The sequence below is a fragment of the Euleptes europaea genome, chromosome 1, assembly GCF_029931775.1.
Source record: "Euleptes europaea isolate rEulEur1 chromosome 1, rEulEur1.hap1, whole genome shotgun sequence".
NCBI classification, from domain to species: Eukaryota; Metazoa; Chordata; class Lepidosauria; order Squamata; family Sphaerodactylidae; genus Euleptes; species Euleptes europaea.
Window position 1 is genome coordinate 179,025,217 of NC_079312.1, and position 18,663 is coordinate 179,043,879.

Consider the following 18,663-nt stretch of genomic DNA (forward strand, 5'->3'; position numbering starts at 1 on the left):
AAGAGATAAAATCCAACTGTCTTTGTGTTGTCCTGTTATGGGTGTGAAAGCTGGACATTGAAGAAAGCTGAAAGGAAGAGAGTAGATTCCTATGAAATGTGGTGTTGGAGGAGAGTGTTACGGATACCCTGGACCGCCAAAAAAAACCCCAAATCAGTGGGTTCTAGATCAAAACAAGCCTGAACTGACCCTAGACGCTAAAACAACAAAACTGAGGCTGTCATAACTTTGGTCACATCATGAGAAGACAGGAGTCACTGGAAAAGACAGTCATTCTAGGAAAAGTTGAGGGCAGCAGGAAAGGAGGAAGACCCAACAAGAGATGGATGGACTCTATAAAGGAAGCCACGGTCCTCAGTTTGCAAGACCTGAGCAAGGCTGTCAAAGATAGGACACTGATTCATAGGGTCGCCATGAGTCGGAAGCAACTTGACGGCACTTAACACACACACACACACACGCATTACAAATGCTATTCTTGGTCTTTACCTATATCGCCAGGGCAAGAACAGCATATATATTTATGTGAATGGTGCCTAGATCCAAACATATTTATTTTTATTTATGTTATAGTGCAAGAGTCCCATAGTACAGAGTAGTAAGCTGCAGTACCGCAGTCCAAGCTCTGCTCAGCAGCTGAGTTTGATCCCACTGGAAATGGGTTTCAGGTAGCTGGCTTGAGGTTGACTCGGCCTTCCATAGTTCCAAGGTCGGTAAAATGAGTACCCGGCTCGCTGGGGGTAAAGGGAAGATGACTGGGGAAGACAATGGCAAACCACCCTGTAAAAATAGTCTGCCTAGGAAACGTCATGATGTGGCGCCACCCCATGGGTCAAGAATGACCGGGTGCTTGCACAGGGGATGACCTTTACCTTTTATTTGTAGTCTACCTTTCTCGCAGGGTGCTGAGGTGGATTACGCATAGTGAGTCAGTACAGTCAATAAAATGGGATGTTCAATAACCAGTGCATTAAAGGTAAAGGTAGTCCCCTGTGGCCCTGACCTGGATGGCCCAGGCTAGCCTGATCTCATCAGATCTCAGAAGCTAAGCAGGGTAGTCCCTGGTTAGTATTTGGATGGGAGACCACCAAGGAATACCAGGGTTGCTATGCAGAGGAAGGCACTGGCAAATCACCTCTGTTAGTCTCTTGCCATGAAAACCCCCAAAAGGGGTTGCCATAAGTCAGCTGCGACTTGACACACACACACAGTCCCCTGTGCAAGCACCTGGTCATTCCTGACCCATGGGATGACATCACATCCCAATGTTTACTAGGCAGACTATGTTGATGGGGTGGTTTGCCATTGCCTTCCCCAGTCATCTACACTTTACCCCCAGCAAGTCAGGTACTCATTTTACCGACCCCAGAAGGATGGAAGGCTGAGTCAACCTTGAGCCGGCTACCTGAAACTGACTTCCGTTCTCATGAGCAGAGCTGTTGACTGCAGTACTGCAGCTTACCCCTCTGAGCCATGGGCCTCTTAACCAGTGCATTAGGATTGTACAAATCTGGAACCAACCAGACAGAACTGAAGCACAGAATAAAAGTATTCACAGGACACATTAAGTGGTACCAAAGTTACATAATAGGATCCTACTTAAGTAAGTTATACACAGCAGTAGAGACGTCAGTTCCAATCATTTACCCAAGGAAGTTAGAGCCATATTGTACAGTGCAGAAAACCCCTCTTGAAGAGTTCATCGTTTTTCCCCCCTTTTAAAATGCTCACCGATCGATCTCTGACACTGCAAGTTCCCTTAGGTCAGCGGTTCCCAAACTGTACTCCACCGAGCGCTCGGTGCTTCGCGAAACATCTAGTGTTCCGTGAAGAGACTGGAAAGAAAAATACTACTGTCCTTCAGTTTAGTATCATAGAGTTGGAAGGTACCACCAGGGTCATCTAGTCCAACCCCATGCACAATGCAGGAAATTCACAACTACCTCCCACCCACGCCCCCAGTGACCCCTACTCCGTGCCCAGAAGATGGCCAGGATGCCCTTTGTCTCATGAACAGCCTAAGGTCATAGTATCAGCATTGCTGACAGATGGCCATCTAGCCTCTGCTTAAAAACCTCCAGGGAAGGAGAGCTTACTATCTCCCGAGGAAGCCTGTTCCACCGAGAAACTGCTCTGTTAGAAAGTTCTTCCTAATGTTTAGAGGGAAACTCTTTTGATTTAATTTCAACCCATCGGTTCTGGTTCGACCTTCTGGGGCAACAGAAAACAACTTGGCACCATCCTCCATATGATAGCCCTTCAAGTACTTGAAGATGGTTATCATCTCCAATCTCAGTCTTCTCCTCTCCAGGCTAAACATCCCCCGCTCCTTCAACCTTTCCTCATAGGACTTGTGGTCTCCAGACCCCTCACCATCTTTGTTGCCCTCCTCTGGACACGTTCCAGCTTGTCTACATCCTTTTTAAATTGTGGTGCCCAAAACTGAACACTATTCCAGGTGAGGTCTAACCAGAGCAGAGTAAAGCGATATAGGTGCTAGGTGAAAATCAGTGCTCTGTGACAGGTTTTCTCTCCTGAAAAGTGCTCCATGACTCAAAAAGCGTGGGAACCACTGCCTTAGGTGACCTGTCTGGTCCTCTGCATCCTTCTATCGTAGTAGGTGTAGCTCAGGTACAATTTCGTGATGTATAGTTAAGGGGTGTCGACAAGAACACCCTTTGATCCACAGGGACTAAAGGTAAAAGGTCCCCTGTGCAAGCACCGGGTCATTCCTGACCCATGGGGTGATGTCACATCTCGACATTTACTAGGCAGACTTTGTTTACGGGGTGGTTTGCCAGTGCCTTCCCCAGTCGTCTCCCCTTTACCCCCAGCAAGCTGGGTACTGCGTATCCTAAAATTATTTGTGGGCTGACCGCCGGTGGAGTTCGTTCGCTCTGCAGAATCACACCCCACACCTGGAAAAGGTTTTCCTTGTCGATCGTGCCCCTTCGCGACAGGATCGATGGAACTGCCGCGTCTGGTTTTTCTCTCATGCCAGGGAAAGAGGTGCGTGTTTGTTCTCTTGCCAAGCGCGGCGCTCTCGCTGGCTTGGACGCTGGGCTGTCCTGAAAGGCCCCTTCTGTGCCTCGAGCCGAGACAGTGCCAGGCACGGGGTGGAAGCGGCAGTAGGAGCTTAGCCAGGCCTGTCTAGTTTTTTTTTTTAAATCCCCCCCTCCACAGCCTGAAGATGCACTGCTCTATGGAAGGAAACAGTTCTGCTGTTGCTCTGCAGATAGGAGACGCCGCCGTCCGGCTAAGCCTGTCCATGCAGCTTGTCGGCTTGGCCTTCTCTCGTATCAACAACGGTGCAGTGAGAAACGGGCCAAATGGATGTCTGGAAGCGGGTATATAGGACAAGGGGCTCTTGTAGGAGAAGATAAAATGAGAATCATCTTCATCTGTGCTTGGAAGAAGCAGAGTTGGTTTTTATATGCCGACTTTCTCTGCCACTTAAGGGAGACTCAACCAGGCTTACAATCCCCTTCCCTCCCCACAACAGACTCCCTGTGAGGTAGGTGGGGCAGAGAGAGCTGTGACTCGCCCAAGGTCACCCAGCTGGCTTCATGCAGAGGAGTGGGGAAACGAATCCAGTTCGCCAGATTAGAGTCCGCCACTCATGTGGAGGAGTGGGGAATGTAACCCGGTTCTCCGGATCAGACTCCACTGTTCCAACCACCGCTCTTAACCACTACACCACGCTGGCTCTTGGGAGGGGGCTGCTAGGTGGTCCATGGAGTTTGTTGCTGTACTACACAACAGGGGTCCCAAGCGTGGTGCCCATGGGTGCCATGAGGCCCCCTGACATCTTTTCTGGCACCCGCCAAAGTGTTTTGAGGAAGTGGGTGGGGCCAGGTAGGGCTTTTGCCCAGCAAGGCTTCTGATTAACTATTGGAGATTCAATTGGCCATGCAGATTTTTTAAAATGTTGCTTTGGCAGCAGCTGCCATCACAGCGCAAGGATCTACACTGTGTGACTGAAGTTAAGAGCCAGCGTGGTGTAGTGGTTAAGAGTGGTGGTTTGGAGCGGCGGAGTCTGATCTGGAGAACCGGGTTGGATTCCCCTCTCCTCCACATGAGCAGCGGAGGCTAATAGGGTGAACTGGATTCGTTTCCCCACTCCTACACACGAAGCCAGCTGGGTGACCTTGGGCTAGTCACAGCTCTCTTAGTGCTCTCTCAGCCCCTCCTTAAGCTGTGGCAATGAGGGCTGTTTAGTTTGGAAGGAAGGTGGTTAAGGGGAGACATGATAGAGGTCTATAAAATTATGCAAGGTATGGAGAGAGCGGACAGGGAGAAGCTTTTCTCCCTCATAATACGAGAATGCAGGGTCATCTGCTGAAGCTGGAGGGTGAGAGATGTTCATTGATAATAGGGCTATCCATGGCTACAAGTCCAAATGTCTACTAGTCATGATGCATACCTATTCTCAGGCAGAATAATGCTGCTGTGGGCTTCCTAAAGGCCCCTTGTTGGCCCCTGTGTGAGCAGATGGCTGGACTTGATGGACCTGGGTCTGATCCAGCAGGGCCTTTCTTATGTTCTTATGGAGGATGTGGTATCCATGGCTACTAGTCTAAAGGAATACAGGTCATGATGCTTACCTATCCTCTCCAGTCTCAGAGGAGCATGCCTATTATATTAGGTGTTGTGGAACACAGGCAGGACAATGCTGCTGTAGTCGTGTTGTTTGTGGACTTCCTAGAGGCGCCTGGTTGGCCACTGTGTGAACAGACTGCCGGACTTGATGGGCCTGGGTCTGAATCAGCATTGCTGACAGCCATCTAGCCTCTTGGAAGGCTTTAAGAGGGGAGTGGACATGTTCATGGAGGAGATGGCTATCCACGGCTACTAGTCCAAATGGATACTAGTCATGGTGCATACCTATTCTCTCCAGGATCAGAGGAGCAGGCCTATTCTATTGGGTGCTGTGGAACATAGGCAGGATGGTGCTGCTGCTGTCGTCTTGCTTGTGGGCTTCCTAGAGGCACCTGGTTGGCCCCTGCATGAACAGACTGTTGGACTTGATGGGCCTTGGTCTGATCCAGCAGGGCCTTTCCTGTGCTCTTATGTCCTTATTTTTGAAGCTGGGGGCACAGATGTTAATGCTCCAGAGTCAGAATATTGCCATTATTGGGGGGGGTGTTAATGAGATTTAACTGTTTTATGGACGGTTTGGTTTAGACACAGTGTCTGTTGTGGGGAGCTGAAGGGGATTGTATGCTGGCATATAAAAACCAACTCTTCTCCTCCAATTCTGTTCCCTGAAGCAGACATTTTTTAAAAGAGAGCCAGCACGGTATAGTGGTTAAGAGCGGTGGAGATCCGGGTTTGTTTCCCCACTCCTCCACTTGAGCGGCGGAGGCTAATCTGGAGAACCGGTTTGGTTTCCCCACTCCTACACAGGAAGCCAGCTAGGTGACCTTGGGCTAGTCACAGCTCTCTTTGAGCTCTCTCAGCCCCACCTACCTCACAAAGGGTGTCTCTTGTGGGGAGGGGAAGGAAAGGCGATTGTAAGCCGGTTTGATTATGCCTTAATTGGTAGAGAAAGTCGTCCTAGGCCATTTATGCATGGGAGGTTTTGTCTTGGATCTGCCCCTCTCTAGATGCGCATTTCCCCATCCAAATTCTCCAAACTCAAAAATAAGCCCCCATGCAGAGTTTTGAGAATCCAGATGAGAAAGATGTCCATCAAGAGAGGAGCAGATTCAAGGCAAAGCCTCCCAGGCATAAATGACCAATAAGCCCCCATGCAGTTTTGAGAATTCACATGGCTAAAACGTGCATCTAAGGCCATTTACGCATGGGAGGTTTTGGCTTGGATTTGCCACTCGCTAGACGCACCCTTTCCCGATCCCAGTTCCCAAAACTCAACAAGAAGCCCCCATGCAGAGTTTTGAGAACTCGGATGGGGAAAACGTGCATCTAGAGCACTGGTTCCCAACCAGGGGTCCGTGGACCCCCAGGGGTCCGCGAGAACTAAATTAAGGTCCGTGAAACAAAGTTATAAACCCATAATAAATTAATCTTTTCAATTAAAAGTTCTCTATTATAAAAAAATATTCAAATATTATTCTAAGTTTAATGTTTAACTAACTAACATTTGAAAAGTTTATTTTCAAATTCTCAGAATTTTTATTTTGAACCTTGGGGTCCCTGCACCGAGCAAAAAAGTCCTAGTGGTCCCTGGTCAAAAAAAGGTTGGGAACCACTGATCTTGAGAGAGGCAAAACCTAACAGGCATAAAGGGCCGTATAAAACCCAACTGGACTTCTTCTTCTTCGGTAACATCTGGCCAGATGCAGCCAGGCTCTTCTTTCAGCTTACCCCCCCCCACTACCTTTGGGCTCGCCTCCAAAGCAACAGGGCTTCCTTCCGAGGACCCCCCCTTCCAGGAGGCAATCGCCTCGAGGGGAGGGGGCCGCACGGAGCCCCTCCCCCGCCGGGGCGGAGCCTCCGCCCCCCTCCCCTCCCCTCCCCTCCCCTCGCCCCGCAGAGGCGGCTGGCACCATGGCCGGGCTGGGCGCGCTGCGGCGCCTGGCCGCCCCCTCGGCCTCTTACTGCACCCGCCTCGGGGCCGAGGCCCCCCCGCCCCGGCCGCCCTACGGCGCCTTCTCCAGCGGCGCGCCGGCCCCCGGCCCCCCGGACCGCAAGAGCTTCCTCTGGGCGCGCTATGGGGAGATGAAGCGGCTGGTGCAGGGTGAGCCCCCCCCGGTTGCCAACTCCCGGCTGCCAAAGCCCTGGAGGTCGGGCGGGGGGAGGGGGCTCGGCCTCGAATCGACGCTAGACCTTTGGCCATTGATGCATGGGGGTTTCGCCTTGGGGTTGCTTCTCTCTCGATGCTTTCCCCATCTTGGGCATCTTCTGGGCATGGAGCAGGGGTCACTGGGTGTGTGTGGAGGGGGGTAGTTTGGAGTTTCCTGCATTGTGCAGGGGGGTGGACTAGATGGCACTGCAGGTCCCTTCCAACTCTGGGGGCATTGATGCATTGCCTTGGATCTGCTGCTCTCTAGATGCGCCTTGTGCCCTTCCGAGTTCTCTGCCTGGGGGGCTTATGGTTGAGTTTTGAGCATTTGGATGGGGGAAATGTCGACTAGATGACCCTGAAGGTCCCTTCCAACTCTGGGGGCATTTATGCATGGGAGGTTTTGCCTTGGATCTGCGGCTCTCCAGATGCACGTTGTGCCCTCCCGAGTTCTCTGCCTGGGGGGCTTATGGTTGAGTTTTGAGCATCTGGATGGGGGAAATGTGCATCTAGAAGGCCTGGGCCATTTGTACATGGGAAGCTTTGCCTTGGGTTTGCCACTCTCCAAATGCACATTTCCCCCATCCGAGTTCGCCAGACTCTGCTTGGGGGGCTTATTGTTGAGTGTCGAGAATTCGGATGGGGGAAAAATGTGCATCGAGAATGCAAATCCGAGGCAAAACCCCCCCATGCATAAATGCATCGATGGAGTCTTGCCCTTGGAAGTGGCCATTTCCTCCAGGGGGGCTTTTGCTCTCTTTGGAGATCTCTCTCCGGAAGATCTCCAGGCCCCATCGGGAGGACGACCACCCTACAGCCTGCGGGATCAGCCTCTTGGCCTACAGGGATTGCGGTCCGCCTCCCCAGACCTTCTGCTGCCGATTATCATTTCTCCCCTTTGGGATCCGGCTGACCCGGTTCTTTCTGACGGTCTCCCCCACCCCTTGGGTCTATGGGGAGTTTTCTCCAGGCAGGTCTGGCAGCCGAGCCCCGCCCCCTTGTTTTGCATGGTGGGGCTGGCAGGCTGGTGGGAGGGAGTGATCTCCCCCCGCTTCCCGCCGCCTTTGTGTCTGGTCTCTAGCGCAGGGCTTCCCAGAGCCCACTGCTGGGGAGAGAAACAACGAAGAAGAGTCCTTGGCGGCCGGGGCTTTATTTTGGCCCAGATCCTTTTGTTAGTCCAAACTAGCACAGTCTCCTAGCTCGGAAGCCAAGCAGGGTGGGCCTCGGTCGGTACTTGGATGGGAGACCACCAAGGAAGTCCAGGGTTGCTACGCAGAGGCAGGCAATGGCAAACCACCTCTGTTGAACATATGCTGAATCGGACCCTTGCTCCATTGAAGTCAGTATTGCCTACTCAGACCGGCAGTGGCTCTCCAGGGTCTCAGGCAGAGGTCTTTCACATCACCTGCTTGCCCAGTCCCTTTAACTGGAGATGCCGGGGATTGAACCTGGGACCTTCTGTATGCCAAGCAAAGGCTCTGCCACTGAGCCACGGCCCCTTCCCTACTGAATCAGACCCTTGGTCCATTGGAGTCAGTATTGTCTACTCAGACCGGCAGCGGCTCTCCAGGGTCTCAGGCAGGGGTCTTTCACATCACCTACCTGCCTAGTCCCTTTAACTGGAGATGCTGGGGATTGAACCTGGGACCTTCTGCATGCCAAGCAGATTCTCTGCCACCGAGCCACAGCCCCTCCCCTTCACGGACACTGCCCCCTTCTGCCGTCTGCCACCCGCTCTCACCTGTACAGCCAGCGCTATGGTGTTGAGTAGGATGAGAATGAACATGATGTACTCAAAGCCTGTGGAGTTGACCATGTACCAGACCTTGTACTGGTATCTGTTCTTGGGGATGTTCCAGGGTCTCAGGTAGAGGTCTTTCGCATCACCTACTTGAGAGCCAGCATGCTGTAGTGGTCTGGAGCGATGGACTCTGATCTAGAGAACCAGGTTCGATTCCCCACTCCTCTGCATGAGCGGCGGAGGCTAATCTGGTGAATTGGGTTGGTTTCCCCACTCCTACACACGAAGCCAGCTGGGTGATCTTGGGCTAGTCACAACTCTCTCAGACTCACCTACCTCACAGGGTGTTATGGGGAGGGGGAAGGGAAGGTGATTGTAAGCCACTTTGATTCTCCCTTAAGTGGTAGAGAAAGTTGGCATATAAAAACCAACTCTTCTTCTTCTACTTGCCTAGTCCCTTTAACTGGAGATGCCAGGGATTGAATCTGAGACCTTCTGCATGCCAAGCTGATGCTCTACCACTGAGCCACAGCCCCTCCTCTGACCAGACCTGGATGGCCCAGGCAAGCCAGATCTCAGAAGCTAAGCATGGTGGACCCTGGTTAGTACTTGGATGAGAGACCGCCAACAAAGTCCAGGGTTGCTATGCAGAGGCAGGCAATGGCAAATCACCTGTTTTCTCTGCCCAGACCTGGATGGTCCAGGCAAGTCCCATCTTGCCAGTTCTCAGAAGTTAAGCATGGACGCCCCTGGTTAGTACTTGTATGAGAACCACCATCGAAGACCAGGTCGCTACGCAGAGGCAGGCAATGGCAAACCACCTCTGTTTGTCTGTGCCCTGACATGAATGGCCCAGGCTGGCCCGATCTCATCAGATCTTGGAGGCTAAGCAGGGTCAGCCCTGGTTATTACTTGGATGGGAGACTATCGAGGAAGTCCAGGGTTGCTACGCAGAGGCAGGCAATGGCAAACCACCTCTGAACGCCACTTGCCTTGAAAACCATGTGGTCCTGGGGTCGCCATAAGTCAAGTTGCAACTTGGTGGCACATTGTTATTATTCGCTCCTGGCCTGGGAAGTTTCTCTCCCCCCCCCCCCCCGCTTGCTGCAAGAGACGGTGTTTCAAGGTGCTACGGGATTGTTTGTTGTTCTTGAGGCCGCAGACTATCAGGACTTGTGAGCTGAACTTGGGCTGTTTCCAGAGGGAAGAGAACTCAGCGGATTTAATTGCTTGCGTTTTGTAATCTGGTTACCTTTTTCTGCGGCAGGGGAAAAAGGAATCTTTTTGTTTTGTTCTTTAGATCTGTCGTTGGGTCATAAAACCGAAACAGGGTTGGCCCTGTGCTTGGATGGGAGACCACCAAGGAAGTCCATGCAGAAGCAGGCAATGGCAAACCGCATCTGTTTGTCTACGCCTTGACCTGGATGGCCCAGGCTAGCCTGATTTTATCGGATCTCAGGCGCTAAACAGAGTCAGCCCTGGTTAATACTTGAATGGGGAGACTGCCAGGGAAGTTCTGGGTTCCTTTGCAGAAGCAGGCCAGGGCAAACCTGGAGAGGAGAAGACTGAGGGGTGATATGATAACCATCTTCAAATTCTTGAAGGGGTGTCATATAGAGGAGGGTGCCGAGTTGTTTTCTGTTTCCCCAGAAGGTCGAACCAGAACCAACTGGTTGAAATTAAATCAAAAGAGTTTCCGTCTAGACATTAGGAAGAACTTTCTCACAGTTAGAGCGGTTCCTCGGTGGAACAGGCTTCCTTGGGAGGCGGTGGGCTCTCCTTCTTTGAAGGTTTTAAAGCAGAGGCTAGATGGCCATCTGTCAGCAGTGCTGATTCTATGAACTTAGGCAGATGATGAGAGGGAGGGCACCTTGGCCATCTTCTGGGCGTGGAGGAGGGGTCACTGGGGTGTGTTGGGGAGGGGGAGGTAATTTCCTGCATTGTGCAGGGGGTTGGACTAGATGACCGTTGGCCCCTTCCAACTCTATGATTCTAAACCACCTCTGTGTGTCTGCCCTGGTCTGAATGGCCCAGGCTAGCCTGATCTTGCCAGATTTTGGAAGCTAAGCAGGGTCAGCCCTCATTAGTACTTGGATGGGAGACCACCAAGGAAGTCCAGAGTTGCTCTGTAGAGGCAAGCGTTGGCAAACCATCTCTGTTCTCTTGCCTTAATTAACCTGGATGGCCCAGGCTAGCCCCATCTTGTTGGATCTTGCAGGGTCAGCCCTGGTTAGTTCTTGGATGGGAGACCACCAAGGAAGTCCTGGGTCGCTCTGCAGAGGCAAGCAATGGCAAACCACCTCTGTTCGACTCTTGCCTTGACCTGGATGGCCCAGGCTGGCCCTGTCCTGTCTAATCTCAGAAGCTAAGCAGGGTGGGGTGAGGTTGGTACTTGGATGGGAGACCACCAAGGATGCCCAGGGTTGCTCTGCAGAGGCATGCAATGGCAAACCCCCTCTGAAAGTCACTTGCTTTGAAAACCCTACAAGGTCGCCATAAGTCAGCTGTGACCTGAGGGCACATTACATGCATGGGTGGAGGGACTGGTGCTTGAACTCCCTGGGAATATTCCTGGGAATTTGCAGCCCTGAAATGCCGCTAGTTGGCTGGGCCCAGTGACCTTAGCTCAGTTAGACATTAAATCTAACCCAAGAGGGAATTCCAGGCCGTTTTGTTCAGTGATGATTTTAGCTCACCTTTGTGAATCCACACAGGCGCTTTTTAAAAATAAATCCAGAGTAAAGGGCTATTGGAACGGACATTATTGAGAGCCAGCGTGGTGTAGTGGTTAAGAGTGGTGGTTTGGAGCGATGGAGTCTGATCTGGGGAACCAGGTTTGATTCCCCGCTCCTCCATATGAGCGGCAGACTCTAACCTGAAGAACTGGGTTCGGTTCCCCACTCTACATGAGCGGCGGAGGCTAATCTGGTGAACTGGATTTGTTTCCCCACTCCTCCACATGAAACCAGCTGGGTGACCTTGGGCTAGTCACAGCTCTCTCAGCCCCACCTACCTCCCAGGGTGTCTGTTGTGGGGAGGGAAGGTGATTGTGACCCACTTTGATTCTCCCTTAAGTGGTAGTAGAGAAAGTTGGCATATAAAAACCAACTGTTCTTCTGTGTTTCGTCCTATCCCACTTTACAGGTGGAAAAATGTTACTTATTTGGAAGCAGGATGGGGCTTTGATCCCCGGTTTCCCCTTCATTGAGAGGCTGATCTTGCCTCTCCCGTCTCTTCCTCCCTTCCATCCTCCTCCTCCTTCACACGGCTGTGCCCAAAGATTCCTCGGCTTCCTTTCTCGGGCACTGCCAGTCCCTTCCCCTGGGGCTGTGCCGACCTCAGCTCGCCGTCTTGCGTTGGGGGTCGCCCGGCAGCTCTCCCTTCTGCCCTGCCCGTGCTCATTCTAGCGAACGGGTGACATTTGTGCTGACTGCAGGGATTTATTTCCAGCTAGACCAGTTGGGGGGATGCTGGGAGGGGGGGGGAGACGCGAAACAGAGGGCAACGTGTCCTCCGTGCTCCCAGACGGGCTGACTCATCACCCAGAAGAAATCGGCGTCTGCGTGAGCGTGCCTACTCGACTCTGATGATGTTTACAACAGCGGAGCTCCGGTTGAACGGGTGCTGCTGCGTGGTTTTTTTTTGCAGCGGAACCTCTGAGCGGCCCGAGACCCATGTTTGCAAGACTTGGTGCTGCCCGCAGACGCTGCCCGCTTTGTGGTTTTGCAGAAGCCGTGCTGAGCACTAGTGAAGCCGCGTGGCATTTTGAGCAGCAGAACGTCAGAAGAGCCCTGCTGGGTCAGACCAGGGATGGTCCGTCTAGTCCAGCATCCCGTCTCGTACAGTGGCCAGCCAGTTTCTCTTTTCTTCACCCAACACGTAGTTAAACTGTGGAACTCCCTGCCCCAGGATATGGTGATGGCCGCCAACTTGAAAGGCCTGGGCTAGTCAGTGACAAGTTAAAGGGACCAGGCAAGTAGGTGATGTGGAAGACCCCCGCCTGAGACCCCGGAGAGCCGCTGCCGGTCTGAGCAGACAGTGCTGACTTTGAGAGACCGAGGGTGTGATTCAGTAGAAGGCAGCTTCGTGTGTTCATACCATTCTCCTCTATTTTATCCTCACAACAGCCCTGTGAGGTAGGCTAGGCTGCGAGTGTGCGACTGGCCCAAGGTTGCCAGGTTAGATGTGGGTCCTTTTGTCAGACCTGTTCTGGAAGGGGCATCCCGTTAGGGCGTTGAGCTGTAATTTCTGGCCCTCTCACACCTTTGTCTTTTGCTCCAGACTTGCTCCCGCCCGGGGTGTGCAATCTCCTGAACCCTTCGACCATCTATGCCAACAACGAGATCTCTCTGAGCACCATCGAGGTCTATGGCTTTGACTATGACTACACCCTGGCGCTCTACTCTCCCGCTCTTCACTCCCAGATCTACAACACCGCTCGGGAGATCCTCGTGGAGCAGTATAAGGTACGCAGGATGCGGACGCCCCTTTCTCCTGCCGACTGGTCATCGGAGCAATGGCGCAGTGCTTTATTTTGTTGCTCAGCCGCGTCTTCCTCTTCCATTCCTGACCTGACTCATGCCAGGTATCAGAGCTGAGGTGGAGGTGGTGAGGAAAAAACCGCTAAAAATAATTTTGTAAGCCAATAAACCACCCCGCAAACCAAGTCTGCCTTGAAAACGTCGGGATGTGACGTCACCCTATGGGTCAGGAATGACCCGGTCTTGCACAGGGGACCTTTACCTATGCCAATGTTTCCCAACCTGGGGTGCACGTACCCCCAGGGGTACAAACCAGGACATTTAGGGGTACAAGAGAGCCAGCGTGGTATAGTGGTTAAGAGCAGTAGACTCATCTGGAGAACCGGGTTCGATCCCCCACTCCTCTACATGAGCGGCGGAGGCTAATCTGGTGAACCGGGTTGGTTTCCCCACTCCTACACATGAAGCCAGCTGGGTGACCTTGGGCTAGTCACAGTTCTCTCAGCCCCACCTACCTCACAGGGTGTCTGTTGTGGGGAGGGGAAAGGGAAGGTGATCGTAAGCCGGGTTGATTCTTCCGGAGGTGGCAGAGAAAGTCGGCATATAAAAGCCAACTCTTCTTCAAGAAAAAAAATTGAATAATGGCAGGAAAAGGCATTTGAAATAACAGCGACTATATTCATTACAAACATTTTATTAATATGAGGGGTACAATTTATGGAAATGGGCTGCCAAGGGGTACCCAAGTGAAAAAGGTTGGCAACCACTGTCTTATAAAGGTAAAGGTAGACCCCTGTGCAAGCATGGGGTGACGTCACATCCCGGCATTTCCTAGGCAGACTTTGTTTACGGGGTGGTTTGCCAGTGCCTTCCCCAGTCATCTCCCCTTTACCCCCAGCAAGCTGGGCACTCATTTTACCGACCTCGGAAGGATGGAAGGCTGAGTCAACCTCGAGCCGGCTACCTGAAACCGACTTCCCTCGGGATCGAACTCAGGTCATGAGCAGAGCTTTTGACTGCAGTACTGCAGCTTACCACTCTGCACCGTGGGGCTCTTCAGTATGTTCACAGATCCCCAGATAAGCATGCGCAACTAGATCTTAAACATGGGATTTTTCCGGTGAAACAGACTTTTTAGTATCTTTTCTCTGCAGCTGGCACGGGTTGATCCGTACCAGTTAGTTCTGGCTTCGAGGTCACTTACTCCTCTTTGTTTTTTGCAATCGCAGCATAACCTACCGAGCCTTCATGACTTCACCGTTCTAATATGTCTCCTCTCCGGTTCGTTTTTACTTCCACAGAGGTCGGCTTCCTTCACTTGCCTGCGCCCTTTGGGTTTAAACCGCAGTCCACCGCCACCTGACGTACGGGCATATGCACGGGCAACAAAAATGGTCATAATTGGTGCAGCTAGCGTGCCCCTTCCTTAGAGGAATGGGTAGAACGTGTCTCTGCCCATGGGCGTGCCGTGTCTCCTGCTGAGAGCCCGCCCGTCTCTGGGAAACAGAGATAAAACGCCTTCACAGGTGTTTTTACCTGTGTTGACAAGTCAAGGAAAACTCTTACACAAAACCCTGCCAGAATGTGACTTCTTTTTTAAAAAAAAAATATTGTTTATTGACATTTTCAGGGAGGGGGGAAATACACATAGCAAACTCATTTATTCCCATACATACAGTATAATTAGTCTTCCAGGGGATTCATTTTGAACTGATGTTTCAAACCATGCAGGAAAATTGTTTCGTTAGTGATCTTTCTAAACCCTTCATCACTATTTCCACTGCCCTTCTAGCTATCTGTCGATACCATACTTGATACAATTCATATTTCCCGTTTTTGCAAATAATTTTAACCGTTTTTTATCGTGCCTTTTCATCTGGGCTTTACTTTCATTCTCCGCACGCTGTTCCAAACAGAACTATTTCATGTATACAGAGAATCTACTGCCTTTATATTACTATTGCTGTGATGCGCGAGTATATTTCCACCCTTCTCTTAAATTATGATTTCCGCTTTGTATAATCAAAATAAGATATCCATTTCTTCTGAAATGCTTCCATCAATCTGCCTTTCCACCAGAATGTTACTTCTCCTGAAATGCTGGTGGCTTTTAAAAATCCCGCTCCCCCCAATGCTAATTGTCTGTTTTGGTCTCCTCAGTATCCAAAGGGCATCCTGAAGTACGAATACTGGCCCAGCTTTACAATCCGGGGTTTGCACTACGACATTGCCAAGGTGAGAGAGGCCCAGGAAGCTAATCTTGTTATTTATTTAGACCGTTCCGCTTCTCCGGAGACCTCCTCACGGAAGAATTGCAAAGAAAACGGAAACCTTAGTATGAATATGCAAACGTGTAACTTTTAGAAAGTATGAGAACGATTTAAGTAGAGTTATGTTCAGTATGTTAAAAATATAGGTACAAACATAAAGTTTAAATCAACCAAGCAGCATTATTAGAGAAAATAAACAGATGCATAATTTGTAAAAATGATACGAATAGTTTAATATATACATATTAAACTATTTAATATAGATATTAAACTGGGTGTGTGTGGGGGAGGTAGTTGTGAAATTCCTGCATTCTGCAGGGGGTTGGACTAGATGACCCTGGTGGTCCCTTCCAACTCTATGATTCTATGAAATATGAGATATAGATGTATAAGACACAAAGATATGTAATAGTAAAAAGTTTTTCGTATTAGAATGCAGATTAAATATAGTTTAGAGCAGTGGTTCCCAACCTTTTTTTGACCAGGGACCACTAGGACTTTTTTGTTCGGTGCAGGGACCCCAAGGTTCAAAATAAAAATTCAGAGAATTTGAAAATAAACTTTAATCATAACTGTTAAACATTAAACTTAGAATAATATTTGAATATATATTTTTATAATAGAGAACTTTAAATTGAAAATATTAATTTATTATGGGTTTATAACTTTGTTTCGCAGACCTTAATTTAGTTCTCGCGGACCCCTGGGGGTCCATGGACCCCTGGTTGGGAACCAGTGGTTTAGAGACTAATCTCAAATAAATTACTTGGCGATAACAAAAAAGCAGGGTTGAAGAGATGGTAGAAATAGAAATTCATTGAATAGATGGTCAATTTAGGCATAAGAAGGCACATCTGGTAAAGCGTGATGTTGTATATGTTATGGGTTTTGTCAATGCCATGTTTTACGTTGTGCTTGTAATTTGTAGTTTGTAAGCTGAAAACAAAAATATAATAATAATTAAAAAAGAGACCTCCTCTCGACGGCTCGTGAGGTCAAATCAGTGTGGCGACAAAATCATACGCAAAACGAACAGGAGAGTTACCGGCATTAAAAACTAGCAAAGTAAAATAAGCGAGGAGCCTGCAGAGGGGCAAAAAGGGAGGATAAACCTGACATTCATCTAGTTAAATATGCCTAAAATGGCCCTCAGGCCGATAGCAGGCGGTTGAAAGAAAACTACGGCCGCCTCAAGAGCTCAAGGCTAAAAAGCTGGCGCGAAGAGACATGTTTTGGCCGGGTGACGGAAGGAAAATATGAGAGGTGGCAGCTGAGCCTTGAGGCAGGAGTGTTCCACTGGTGAGGGGCCACCACCGAAAAGCCCTGTCTCTGGTCACCAGTCCTCCTCACCTCTGCAGGCAGGGCCCTGAGGACAGAGCATAAGAAAAGAAGCCTAACAGGCGGAGTGGATGGTACAATGAGAAGAGGGGGGTCCTTCCAAGTGAGCCAGCGTGGCCATAGTGGCTCAAGCGATGGAGGAGGATCTCGGAGGCCCAGGTTCGAATCCCCGGTCTGCCGCCGTTGACCTCGGGCGAGTCACCCACTTTCAGCCTAGCCTACCTCACAGAGTTTGTTGGGAGGATAAAATGAAGGAGGTGGGGGGAACGTCACTCTGGGTCGACAGGCAGGGTATAAATGAAGTACATAGGTAAATAAGTGTCCCTGCCTCAAGCTGTCTAGGACCTAATGGGAAGACTTAGCATTTTCCGTTGGGCTTGGAAACAATGCATGGGTTCTACCCTAGACTTTTAGTATTCTCCCAGAGCCCAGAAATCATTTGTGGGTTTGTTTGCAAGGCCAGGGGAAGCTCTTGGAGCCCTTAGGGCAAAGGTCCTAGGAGGGCTATTCGTGCTGACTTCCTCTTTCTCCTCCCCTGTAGGGCTTGCTCATGAAGATAGATGCCTTTCACTACATCCAGCTGGGCACCGTGTACCGGTAAGTGTCGCTCAGGTCAGCCTCTGTGCGGCTGACAACAGGATGGAAAGGGAGATTTCCTGTCTTCTGGACCTGTTTTCTGGACCTGACTTTGGCCATTTATGCTTGGTAATTAGTAGCTAGTTCCAGAGGTCACCGGCGCGTACCTGCTTCGCTTTTCTTAAGAGCCCCTCTAATGACCTTTTGTATTTGCTCCGCCCCCGCATGGAAGCATTCACCGAAGGAAGCGTGCAGAATCCCAGCCTCTGCTGAGCTATGCAAACTACTACTGCTAATGGCTATGCAAACGAAGGAACAAAGGAGCAGGGAGCGGGGTGGTGGTGGAATTTGTTTGACTTTCTCCTCTTGCATCGGGAATGTGAATTGTCATTTTAAAGGTCGGATTTAAAAAATCAGCAGTGAGCGTGGACCCTGCATAAATGGCCCCAAACCACCGTTTTTAACCACTACACCACGCTGGCTCCAGTTCCATTTGAAATCGATGGGGTTTGACTCCTTTTGTCTCCTTCAGGGGCTTGAAACCTGTACCAGATGAGGAGGTGCTGGAGATGTATGACGGCACCCACCATATCCCCCTGCACCAGGCTAGTGGCTTCTACGGCAAGGTAGGCTTCCTTCGCTGGCTAGCCCCAAAGGGTCTTTGCAGGGTCTTGATTCCCTACTGAATCCGTCTTGATTCCCTACTGAAAGGGGCCGGCTGGTGCCGTTTATGTTATCCTAGGTGCCCTAACCTGTGTTTATGAAGTGGTTAAGAGCGGTGGTTTGGAGCGGTGGACTCTGATCTGGAGAACCGGGTTTGATTCCCCACTCCTCCACATGAGCGGCGGACGCTAATCTGGTGAAGTGGATTTGTTTCCCCTCTCCTCCACACGAAGCCTTGCTGGGCAAAAGCCCTACCCACTTCTTTAAAAAAAATGTGTTGGCAGGCACCCTGTTGGGGACCCCGATCTATATTGTTTTCTGTTGCCCAAGAAGGTCGGACCAGAACCAACGGGTTGAAATTAAATCAAAAGAGTTTTCCGTCTAGACATTAGGAAGAACTTTCTGACAGTCAGAGCGGTTCCTCAGTGGGACAGGCTTCCTCGGGAGGCGGTGAGCTCTCCTTCCCTGGAGGTTTCTAAGCAGAGGCTAGATGGCCATCTGTCAGCAATGCTGATTCTATGAGCTTAGGCAGATGATGAGAGGGAGGGCATCTTCTGGGCATGGAGTAGGGATAACTGGCAGTGTGGGGTGGGGAGGTAGTTGTGAATGTCCTGCCTTGTGCAGGGGGTTGGACTAGATGACCCTGGTGGTCCCTTCCAACTCTACGATTCTATGATCTAAGCTCTGTGACTCTGTCAGCCCAGTTTTAAAAAATCTTCACATCTCTGATGTAAAGGCAGAAGAAATGGTGTAATATTGGTTAACGTCCTTGTTGGATAACTTTCTTAATTGTGGGCTTTTTAGCGAGCACCTAGAATAATGGGAGCAGGATTCCACCTTGGGGGCAGT

At 50.6% G+C, this 18,663-nt stretch overlaps 1 protein-coding gene across 1 annotated transcript in view; it reads left to right on the forward strand.

Moving 5' to 3' along the window:
* The first annotated feature begins 6,625 nt into the window (after positions 1 to 6,625).
* LOC130483414 (5'-nucleotidase domain-containing protein 2-like) overlaps positions 6,626 to 18,663 on the forward strand; it is a 28,273-nt gene continuing 16,235 nt past the window's right edge. The window contains exons 1-5 of the mRNA XM_056856178.1: positions 6,626 to 6,700; positions 12,768 to 12,952; positions 15,128 to 15,202; positions 17,117 to 17,172; positions 17,684 to 17,777. Coding sequence (XP_056712156.1) covers positions 6,682 to 6,700; positions 12,768 to 12,952; positions 15,128 to 15,202; positions 17,117 to 17,172; positions 17,684 to 17,777 — 429 coding nt within the window. The 5' untranslated portion in view covers positions 6,626 to 6,681. The remainder of the gene's footprint in view (positions 6,701 to 12,767; positions 12,953 to 15,127; positions 15,203 to 17,116; positions 17,173 to 17,683; positions 17,778 to 18,663) is intronic.